This window comes from Falco cherrug, chromosome 8 (genome assembly GCF_023634085.1).
Source record: "Falco cherrug isolate bFalChe1 chromosome 8, bFalChe1.pri, whole genome shotgun sequence".
Taxonomy (NCBI): domain Eukaryota; kingdom Metazoa; phylum Chordata; class Aves; order Falconiformes; family Falconidae; genus Falco; species Falco cherrug.
The window spans coordinates 41,678,636-41,690,808 of NC_073704.1; the positions used below are offsets into that span (position 1 = coordinate 41,678,636).

General features: G+C 35.8%; 1 protein-coding gene across 1 annotated transcript in view; it reads right to left on the minus strand.

The window, feature by feature from the left end:
- The window catches only part of NEB (nebulin), a 131,364-nt gene that overhangs the window by 95,719 nt on the left and 23,472 nt on the right, over window positions 1-12,173 (minus strand). The window contains exons 26-37 of the mRNA XM_055718430.1: window positions 11,416-11,523; window positions 10,219-10,530; window positions 8,512-8,718; window positions 7,458-7,562; window positions 7,187-7,294; window positions 6,490-6,801; window positions 5,545-5,751; window positions 3,928-4,032; window positions 3,119-3,226; window positions 1,337-1,648; window positions 986-1,192; window positions 408-512 (exon numbers count right to left, since the gene is read on the minus strand). Coding sequence (XP_055574405.1) covers window positions 408-512; window positions 986-1,192; window positions 1,337-1,648; window positions 3,119-3,226; window positions 3,928-4,032; window positions 5,545-5,751; window positions 6,490-6,801; window positions 7,187-7,294; window positions 7,458-7,562; window positions 8,512-8,718; window positions 10,219-10,530; window positions 11,416-11,523 — 2,196 coding nt within the window. The remainder of the gene's footprint in view (window positions 1-407; window positions 513-985; window positions 1,193-1,336; window positions 1,649-3,118; window positions 3,227-3,927; window positions 4,033-5,544; window positions 5,752-6,489; window positions 6,802-7,186; window positions 7,295-7,457; window positions 7,563-8,511; window positions 8,719-10,218; window positions 10,531-11,415; window positions 11,524-12,173) is intronic.

Below are 12,173 nucleotides of genomic sequence, written 5' to 3' on the forward strand. Positions count from 1 at the left end.
TGAAAGCTGACAGAAAAGGTCCAATCAGTGCACGTGTTTCTTTTCCCATATGTTAAGTTAAAAATATACGCAGCAAACTTGTAATTTTATAGTAAGGAACTTTTAACATCATTTCTATGGTAAGCATAGAGTATGGACCACACACATACAGATTTCAAAACCAGGACTTATATTTCCCATACACTATAATGTAATTTAGGTGGTTATTTTGCTAGCCTGAAGATAGTACTTATTACTACTCTGAAAATGTTACTCACACAAAAATTCTTGTCTCCGTTCTATATTCCCCATTCTGTTTCTTCTAACTGACACAAATTGATTAGTTATTTTGAAAAAGGAGGCACCTTAAAATTTGAAGAAAGTAGATATTAATTTAAAATGTAATAGGAAGTATTAAAGAACTCTACCTGACTGTAGTTCGCCTTGTTCTGTTTTGCCTGTAGAATATCTGGTGTATCTGGCATCACATGAACCTGAATTTTATCCTTCTCCCAAGCTTGAGTATAAGCACGCTATTGAAAAAAGTAACATGAGATCTGTTAATAGAAATGACAAAAGATGGCTCTTTTGGTGTTTTCACCTTTCCATTTGCACACTTTGGATATGGATGGGTAAAAAGATGAAGGTGTTGACTGAGATTTATTTTACTATGTAATGGCCTAATCCAGAATCAGATTAATTAGGATCCAGTCCTGCTTCTAATGAATCCAATTATAAAGGGCTAGTAATTTGTATATAAGAATGAGAAGGATAGAGGTTGGAGAGGTAGCAATGAGATAAATGAGAAAAGATTTATTTAATCAATGCTATTTATCAGTAACTGAGTGTTTCATTAAGAAAAGAAATTAAAAAAGAGGAACCTGTAAGTGACAGTTGTTTTTCCCAGGGAAACACTGCTACATAAAGGTGGTGACAGAGACTTATAGACTGTTTATTGAAATGGATTATATGAAATGTCTGCCTAATTTTCCCTATAAGTACTCACTTTGTTCATTACATTTGCGTTTTGCTTTGCAAGGACCATGTCCATGGAATCATTCTCTTTTGTAAAGGGGAACATGCTGGGATGTTGGCGGTATTTCCTATCACTTGCAATTTCTGTGGCTTTCTTAGATTTCTCCACATCCAGAGAACCAGCAGGACTCCAACCAATACCCTTGAACCACTCATTGTAATCCTGCTTGTACTCATTCTGCCGAACAGAATACAAAAGGAAAGATTACAATTTACAAATGTCTCATACAAAAGAATTCTGCTGTTTCCAAAACACAGTCATAATGAAAAAACAGGGAAAAAAGTCACAGCTGTGAATGTCAGAAATAAAACAGAAACTTACATCACTTTGTATCTGATTCATGTTTCTGCACAGTTCTAAATTCATTGCATCTGGTAGAAGTATGTATTGATGGATCAGTCGTTTGTAGTTAGTATTGGTTACACGATCTTGTGCCTCCTTAGCTGCCACGATGCTGAGTGCATCAGAAGGTGTTTGGTAATGTGTCTTGCTCATTTCATAAGCTTTCTTGTATTCACGATCAGACTGCATCTTAGCCACTTGCATATAATGGACAAGTTTGGGATCATCCTGAAGGCTGCGGAAGCCTACAAGTTTTCCCTTGTCTTGTTCATAACCTAATTTGTATTTATACTGTAAAGAAAACAGAGATGGAGACTTTTAATTCTACTTCATTTGTTTAATAAGCAGTATCTATCTTCTAAGGAACACACACACACACGCAACCCCCCCCCCCCCCAACTTATATTAAAATAAGATTTTTATATTGTTAAGAAAACATCACAAAGCATATAGAGGTGGTAGCTTTGTCCGCTTACTCTTAGGGTGCACTCTAAGGCAAAACAAATGCCTAGCATCCCTTTTAAAAGCAGTACATTTAAAACACTTTCTTAATAAATGAAATTTCCTTACAATAGTTTATTCTGCTCCTGCATAAGGTTCCATGTAACCTGGGGTTCAATTGCCTTCTAATTTAATATTAAATGATACAATGCAAATATGAAACACACTGACAGGAAGCACAAGGCAAAGGAACACATAAGACCTGGTTCACTGAAGACAGTTTTTTGGAAAAAGTGCACTTTTATCTTTTTTCACACTATAGTTTAGAGATAGCTTATCTTAGAGCTAGTATGGGTATCACAAACACTAGAACCAAGGTACATTAACCCACATAGCTCTGTTACTATCCCTATCCTTTCTCCAATATTTTGCTTAGGTAACTATTTCCATGGTAGTCTGCACCATACTCAAAATACTTGAGTTCATATTTGAAGACTAACCACAACATCAAAGATTTAATCATCACTTCCATTAGGTTCACTTGTTCAAATGATTAAAAAAATTCAAGACACTCCCCAAGATCTTTTGTATTTTTTTGTTTAATAAAACCAATAGTTCAAATTCTTAATGTCTTCCTCAATCTCTAATCAACCATGGACAACGAACTACACAGACCAAGTATCAATTCCTTCACTGCTTACTGCTGGGAGAGAACTCCAAACAGAAGTATCTTCCCCTAAGACTTAGAGCAGTGGCAGAGCAAATTGACTTTGCAGTGGCTGCAACATCCCATAGGTTATCAAAAAAAAAAAAAAAAAAAAAAAAAAAAAAAAAAGGTGGGCTAAACATGTCCTTAGGCACTAACTTCACCCCTCTCAGGCTGGATTTGCCCCTGCTGTAGCAAATCCCTCATCACTACTGATACACAAAGGATATCAGAACAGTCCTGATTACAGGAGTTTGTATTTTCTGCACCAAGAAATTTAATGAGACTTTCAGCAAAGGAATATTTTCAAATATTTCTAAGAATGATCTCTGACATTCTGTCTAAACTACAAATATACAGCATACATTCATAAAGTATCCAAGCACCATTGCATTGAGAAAAGAACTGCCTTTTTTCTCCACTAACAGTCCCTCATATATTTTTGTACCTTTCTAATGAAGAAATTGCTATTTATCCCTGCTAGAATATAGATCAATGTCAGAATTATTTATGAGCAAGAGAATATATATATTTGGCATATAAAATTGAATTGTGTCAAGAAATTGGTGTTCTGCAATATCTGAAATTGATTATTTATTCTTTCAAGAACTTACATCACTCGCAATATCCCTAGAAGCTTTGGCAGCTTTAATAGGAATAGCATCAGCTCTGAGATCATATCCTTTCTTCCTAGATTCTTCAAATGAAAGTCTGTACATTTTCTGTGAAAAGAAATAAAAGAAACATCCTTTAAAAAAGTAAACCACAAAATTAACTTCAATCCTAGTATTCATACATCAATGCAGCTGGACTGCACTATAATCAGTAACAATAACCTATAACAAAAGAGCAAGAAATTGCAATAAATTTGTTTCCCACATGCATAAACATCGGTGAAAAGTTACATCTATAAGGATATCAGCTTTTTAGAAAAAGAGCTAAATAGATCTATTTATGTGCACATTAAATATGTGTGCAATTACAAACAATGTTTTATTTAGCATATGCAGATTAAACCAGCTACTGAAAAACTGCCTATAATACCATCTCTTACCAAAAAAATAGGTTCAGTCTGCAAGAATTATGAAACCAGTACAAAACTCTGTGCATGGGGAAATAGATTAACAAATACAGTAACAAACATGGATAGTACTCAAACTACTATTTTGTTAGTAACTATTATATTTTAATGACCTACATGATGAATTCATGATCTGACTCTAAATACTATGGCTCTTTACTGGCAACTTTTGGTATTTAATTTTGGGGAGGAAAGCAGGGAAAAGGAAAATGAATAGCTTTTTTATGAAATTACTACAGGTTAGCAAAGTGAGAATTAGGGAGACTTTTGTAAGTTGTCATCTCACTTATTCCTAAGAAGAAAAACTGAGAGCAAAGTCATAATCTTACAAACAGTACTCACATCACTTAAATTAAATGCATTAACTTTTGCTAAAGCAATCTGTGGAATATCTGGTGTGATATGAACTTTCTTTTTGTCTTCTTCCCATGCTTGTTTGTACTTGTGCTGGAAGGATTGAAAAAAAGAGATGTCAATATAACCAAAAGATTAAATAAAACAATTTAAAACAGTATTTCCTATGTGAAATATAAACTTTATTTACAGTTATGTGACTACTAACATGGTAGGAGCATTTGTCTTTTTATTTTAGGATTTAAAAGCAGTGTGAATCAGGAATAGCTCTTATGATGTTAATTGTCTGAGGTCAAAATAAAAGTGGGAGAAATAAAAATCTTGCTGCAGTATTTTACTGCTTGTCCTTTGCCCAGCAGTGTATTCAAGCACATCGAGCAGCAGAAAACAATAGGTTCCAAAATGTAACAGGTCTGGCTGGGATGAAGGTAATCCTCTTCACAGCAGCTCAAACAGTGCTGTGGTTTAGATTTGTGACTAAAACAATGCTGGTCACACACTAATGTTTTAGCTGTTGCTGAACAGTATTTGTGGAGGATCAGGGCTTTCTCTGCCCCCAAAGTGAATAGACTGGGGGGTGTACAAGAGACTGGGAGGGGACATAACCAAGCAGGTGAACCCAACTAACTAAAGAGATATCCCATGCCATGTAACATCATGCTCAGCAAATAAAAAGGGAGAGGAGCGGGTTTAGGGAAGTTGTGGGGTTTGTTTTCTTTTCTTTTGCTAGGGAACTGGCTGGGCATCAGTCTACCCAGGTGGAGGCGGCAAGTGATTGCCTTTGCATCACTTAATTTTGTTTTCTTTCTCTCTTTTTCCACTTCTCCTTTGCTTATTAAACATTTTTTACCTTGACCCACAAGTTTTTTTGTTTTTACTCTACCCTTCCTCTTCCCACATCTCACTGTGCTAGAGGGAAGGAAGTGAGCTGTGTGATGCTTAGCCACCTACAGGGGTTAACCAACAAATAAAAAGGTACACAGAAAACATTGTTGGAGGTGGAAGATAATTAGTTTATCTCCTGGGAAATAAGTCTCAGTTGAGAGAGGCAACAGAGCTTTTCTTAGAGGAAACAGAGCTAAGGCAAGTGCATATAAGATTCTGATGGTCCCATAACTATAATGCACATGAAGTCTAGACATTTCTAAAGAACACCAGTGGATTACATCAGTTCAGCAGGAGAATCAGAAAATAAATCTCTCATTATAAAAGCATTCATAGCATATAACAATTTCCCGTTAACATAACAGGCATCAGATGTAGCAGACTATACATTTAAAAGTTTGAATCCTATTTGTGAAAGGAATTGCTCAAGTATTTTTAGCCTACAGATTTAAACTGCTAGAAGTCTATACTCATTTATCTTGGGTAAACTGTATTAATAAGATGTGACCCTTAGGTCTGTATCCATATGTATTTCTTAGAAATATTAGGGTCATGCTTTACTTTCAGGTATATCAAAGGTCTTACACACAAGCATATTCATTAGCTGCCAAAACTGACAATTGTCAAAGCTATGCATGCAGTAAGGTTGACTATTACATTAACTATAGTTTGTTTTTTATTTCTGCAAACTTAATTTAATTTTGATGAACACTTTTTTACCTCATCCATGATTTTAGCATTATTTAAAGCTAAGACCATGTTCATGGAATCCATAGGAACAGAATACTTCAGTTTGTCTGGATGCTGGCGATACTTCTTTTCACTAACAATTTCCATTGCTTTTTTGTTTTTCTCAGCTTCCAGGGATCCCAATGGCATCCATCCAATACCCTTCATACTTTCATCATATTCTGCTCTGTATTGATTCTGGAGGCAGAAAGAAAAGAAAATGACCAGATGCATGAAAAAGTCTGTAAATTGTGACATTTCTTTCTGTGTTAAATGAATATTAGGTTTCTAATGCACTTATTCTAAAAAGAAACAAATGGCATCGGGATGCATTCAAGGTTTATATAGAAATGCATTTGTTACAGTGATATTTTATTACACCACCTTTTATACAATGTTCAGATCCTCTTTATGATGTATATAGATTACTCACACGCTAAGGCCCTCCTGAAGAAGGGGGGGATTATTTTGGGTCACTATATTGAGAAAAAAGGGCTCTCTTCTCTAGAGGTTAAACATCCCCAAAAACCTGAGAATACAGCTACTTAGCTGTTTTCCCCTCCTTCTGAAAAGATATCTTTTTTGGAAGTACAAGATAAAACTATTAATGAAAAGCAAAGCTTTTCCTGTCTTGGCCTGCACACAAGTATTGCTTCTGAAGAGTCTGATGGGACAGGTAAGCAGTAAATATCCATTCTACGTTATACATACAATTACTTATTTCTGAGCCCAAATTATTTAGCTATAGGCATAATTTAATATTTCAGAATCTTAGAACAATACAGTGGCTACCATTGAAGGTCTCATTTAATTTACTACATTTTAGTATATAACTGAAATAATTTCACTAAGGAAATAGTACTATTTATCTTACAGTAAGTTTTCATAAACTAAGCATCATTGTATTTGCAATGCAAAGGCTGAAGAATGACTTACATCACTTTGTATCTGCATCATGTTTCTCGCTAATTCAAGACTCATAGCATCAGGCAAAACATTGTAGGTATGGATCAAGCTTTTGTAGTTTGCATTTGTAGCCACTTCCTGTGCTTTCTTGGCTGCCACAACACTGAGCATGTCAACTGGAGTATGGAAATTAGTCTTTGCCTTCTCATAACCTTTTTTGTATTCACGATCAGATTGCATCTTAGCCACCTGCATGAAGTGCACCAGCTTGGGGTCGTCTTCAAGGCTGCGGAACCCAATATGCTTTCCTTTCGCTTTTTCGTAGGCTAGTTTGTATTTATACTGACAGCCGGAAAAAAACAGCAAAAACTTAAATCAAAAAAAAATGCACTATTAAGCTCAATTTTATCTCTGAAAACAGAAAATATTTGTTCCTTTTCATCACAAGATCTCAGATTTAGTCATTTAAACATACTCAGTCTTACAAAATAGCCCACTGAATACAGGCACATGAAGCTCAACAGCTTGCTGAACAAAGAGCAAAACAGCACAATTCAGTGTTATTCCACTGGACAGCAAGTACTGCAAAGGTTTATCCCATTAAGCATATAACTAAAACCTAGACAACAAGATGCTTGAAAAAAAAAAACAGATTTGTGCATAACAGCACTTTGAAAACGTTCTGTCTTTGTAGCTACTTTAAGTACTGTCACACAATCAAACTTACATCACTTGCAATATCTCTGGAGGCTTTGGCTGCTTTTATTGGAATAGCATCTGGCTGCATGTCATAACCTTTCTTCTTTTCTTCCTCCCATCCAGCTTTGTAAAGTTTCTAATTTAAGATGTAAAAGAGAATAGGTACTCTATTATAAAAGCAGAACTTCTCAAGTACCCTACATCTGAATTTCAGTGTTTTCAAAAAAGACATTAAAATTACACTAATTTTTGATCCATGCAACAGACACTGAATGCCCACTGTAAGCACAGTAACTCACGTTACTCATTGTGATCTGGTTCACTCTAGATTGCAGAATTTCTGGAGTATCTGGCATAACATGAATGCTGGTTTTCTCCTTGTTCCATTTATCGGTGTAGAGCCTCTGCAAGTACAAAGTAATATTTAGCATTGAAAAAACGTTGCATTGATATAATAAGAGCTTGGTTTTGTTTTTCTTATTTGCAATAAATATTTTACCATACAGTCAAGTTCCATAAAGACTACAAATAATCTTCACAAATGCAATTCCCAAGTGGCAATATAATATTCCTCCTCTTTCTTTAGCACTTCATTTGAGAAATGTGCAAAGTATGTTTTGATAACTAATAAATACTGAAACTGAAATTTTTCAGTGTGCATTCTTCTCTGCTTTAATAGAATGCATAATTTTTTTTTCCATACACCCTCTTTCCATGGCAAACATGGAATAAGGAATAAGATATTAGAAATAAATTCTCCTCTGTGAGGGCGGCGAGGCGGTGGGACAGGCTGCCCAGAGCGGCTGTGGGTGCCCCATCCCTGGCAGTGCTCCAGGCCAGGCTGGATGTGGCTGGGAGCAGCCTGGGCTGGTGGGAAATGTCCCTGTCCATGGCAGGGGGCTTGGAACCACAGGATATTTAAGGTCCTATCCAACACAAACCATTCTATGAGTGGTGTCCCAGATAACTAGGAACAAATTTAAAGAACACCACTTTTCAAGGAAACTTGTCCAAAATTGACAGTTTCAGGTTTTTTTCAGCTCACTGATCATGAATACAACTTCCTGCAGAAAAAGAGCAAAGGTTACCAAAGCCCTATAAATCTGGAGAAGATATGCTCACTAATAAACTCAGAAGATAAATCTTTAATCTTTATAAACAGAAAATGTAACTCCTTTAATTATGAATACAGTCTGAGGCTTCCATCATCTTGTAGTGTCCAGTCTTAACCAAGCAAACCACTACACCATTTGAAATTCCGGTGTCTTCAGTGGGAATGCACCTGCCCCACAATTTTGTAAGACAAAGACCCCAGTCTTCAGCTCAGTCATAATCACCTGACCAAATTCTCACCTTATTCATGGTCTTTGCATTTTGCTTAGCTAGCACTTGTTCCATTGCATCCATTGTGATAGTGTACTTCAGTTTGTCTGGGTGCTGGCGATACTTCTTCTCACTGAGAATCTCTGTAGCTTTTTTGGCCTTTTCTACATCCAGTGACTGAATTGGTACCCAGCCAACTCCTCTCAACCAGCTGTTAAAGTCTGCTTTGTACAGATTCTTTTAAAAAATAAACAATGAAAAACAGTGAGACGAGGAAAATCAGAATGCCTATATACATAAAAACAGTTAAAGCCTTGAAACTTCTCCTGTTCATTCAGTTTTGAAGGAAAATTTAGACAAGCCTGTTACAACTGCTATTGTTTTCCAAATTCAGCATAAAATTAACAACTATTGATGAGTTAGGGATAAAGAAAATCTTTTTCATTAAACCAATGTGCAGAACTTACACTACAAACCAAATGCACAGACATTAGAACAAACTTTGAGTGGTAAATATGAAAATCTGACAAAAATGTAATAATTTTTTAAATGACACTCTTGTTTGTTAGTAGACTCAGTTGGCAGTAGAATTAGTTGAGAGAATTGGTATCAACAACTCCTGTTTAACTGCCTGGTTCTGCACAATCTTGAATTTACACCATTCCTATTTAATCATACTATATAACATGGCTTTTAGAACAGATAAAGGTACAAAAATGCTGTGAAAATAAAACCTGTTCCTGAGCTGCAGTGTTAGAAGCAACAGGGAGAATATTAGAGTCTGAGAAAAAGACCACATACTTTCAAAGCATGTGTATACAGGGAAAAATTTGTCAAGTATCACGCTTCTTTCCTTGCAAACATCCTGAGTTAGATAGCCAAGCAAGCTCAGCCAACTCAGCAAGGCTAGGTAAAAGTACAATGGGGAAGCAAAAAAACCCTTGAGATTAAAATTTCTGTGTTTGAAAAGAACAGTGTCTAAAGGTCATATCCTCTACCTGTTGGTACATGGGAACATGCACATTACCCTCTCCAAACAATGTTTAGAATTTGAAGAACACTTTCAATCAGATTATTAATGTTTTTGGGAATTTCAGATTTGTCAGAACACTGTTAAATAAAGCAGATTAAATGAAACACTTTCTGGATAAACAAGCAGATGTTAAAGTTACACTAGTGAAAAAAATGGAAACAAGTCACAAAACAATGGAAACTACAAAGTGTTTTTATGAGTCCTTCTCATGCATGGCATATGCATCTGTTGGAACACAAAGGCAGGAAGGAAAAGTGAACAAAATAAATAAACCTTAAATCCCTAGATATAATAATATCTATTATGTATGATTGTATAAGTAAACAAATAAAATATAGTCAGAATTTAGACTCTGTACATAACCTACAATTTCTGACAATACAAATAATAATCACAGTAACAACACATTGTAATTAGAAATCCAACCACAAAAATACACAAATTAGAAAAACATGTTCATTTGCTGAGAATTAGACAAACATGTAGAGATCCAGAGCAAGTTGTTACTTGCTAGGCAAGTTCCCTAGAACTTATCAGCTACACATAATTCTGATAACCTTTAGGAAAATACAGGGTTCCAGACCAGACATTTACATCTTAATCTACTGTTAATCCAATATAGTTCATTTTTTAGCCTTAAAAGGTTAATAGTGTAACACACTCACTACGGGAAGATAAAAATGAGCCGATTAATCATTACATACATCACTCTGAAGCTGCATCACATTTCTTGATAGCTCCAGATTCATAGAATCAGGTAAGAGTGTATAATTGTGAATTGGTTGTTTATAGCCGGTATCTGTGATTGCTTCCTGGGCTTTCTTGGCAGCCATCACGCTGAACATATCCAAAGGAGTATGATATCTGGTCTTGTTCACTTCGTAATCTTTCCTGTATTCACGATCTGATTGTATTTTGGCCACATTCATGTAATGAACAAGTTTAGGGTCATCCTGCAGGCTACGATATCCAACCTGTTTGCCTTTATCTTTCTCATATGATTCCTTGTACTTGTACTAGAGACAAAGGAAAAGAAAACCTTACCAACTTTGGAAAGAGAAAACATACTTTTGATAATTTTAATACTTTGAAATTCAGTATTTTAACAACTGTAGTTCATCTTACACACTCGTAAATTGTTTTTCAGACAGCATAGGATTATTCAGGTCAAAAAAGAAGAGGATTGCTGGATTTCCCGGCTTGTCTTGACCTCTGGTATACCCCTGTATAAATCTAGATATGCAGTTACATGCCTTCCCTTGGCATTGCCCCTGCCATATTGTATTTTACTTCCACAGACCTCTAAGTCCCAGGAACATTCAGCTTTCAATTAAAAGACTAGCATAATAATATATTACTGAAAAGCCCAAGACTACCAACTAGATATCCCAATATTCAGCTATTGGAAGGAGGCATGTCTAAGTGGGGAATGGAAGCCATTTGCAGCATATTGCTAAAGTTAGTGTATTTATTTCTGTGTTCCAGATCTCCTTTCCTGGCTTGTGTCAGATGGCACACCACGCTTTGCTGTTGCAGTTGACACAGCTGCCTGAAAACAGCCACATTTCTGTACAGCTCCAGGAGTACTAGACAAGTAGAAGTACAGGCCTCCATCACTGCAGCATAGGTAAATTATAACAAATTAACTTTCAAATAAGCTGGTGAATACCTGAAGCACATACAAAAAAACCCAGCTCACCAGCATTCACACACATTACGATGCATTTCCAAAGAAACAGGTTTTTTTCAGAGGTTCATGTAAACGTCTGAATTGTTATTTCACAGTATCATAAGAGTTTCATTTCTCACAGTTAGGTGTCTCTATGCCATTATATAGCACAATATGCTACAGAGAGCTGTAAGTAGATGTATGTATTCCACTTTATGTAAATTATACTTACATCACTCGCAATATTTCGAGAAGCTTTAGCAGCAATAATAGGAATGGCGTCTGGTTTCAGATCATATCCTTTGGCGATGGTTTTTTTCCAGTCTGCTTTGTAGTTAGCCTTATAGGGAAAAAAAGGTATGAGTTTGCAATATTAGGAATTTTAGCAATTTTATCAAAGTTGTTTAAGCCCATATTTTTATTATTGTTATAGGAATCACAATATTCAGTTTATTCTATGCAACTGCAAGGAAAAATTTTAACCTGTACACAAACTACAGTAATATTATGATAAATAAACCTACTACAAAGATAGGAGAGTCCTTCAAGATAACCAGTTTAATTCATCTAGCTAAATCATTAATTCCATAAGCATTTTTTGCAGTTTTTATACAGAACAACTATCAGTGGCATTTTTGCCCTTGCTTAAGCAAACCCCTTTTTCATTTGACTGAACCTTCAGAAATTTCTCCTGTTAGCTTCAAAATCAGGCTTTGTGGTCTTAAGCGAATGAAGAAAGCAGTCTGGCTGATCTTTTGTTAGCAGTTAACATCTCCATAGACTGACAGTATTTCAGAGCTGTTAAAGGAGATGTCAGCTTTTATCTAGTTGCTGGAGGCCTGATAATGCCACCAAGAACTCTAATATCGAGCAGGCAATTAAATCGATCAGTGGAGATCTTTATGGTGCTGGATGAATACAAGAAGTGATGGAAAGTAGGCAGAGTAGTAGCTGAGTGGCAGAAAAAGGCATTGCTATCATTCCACTGGA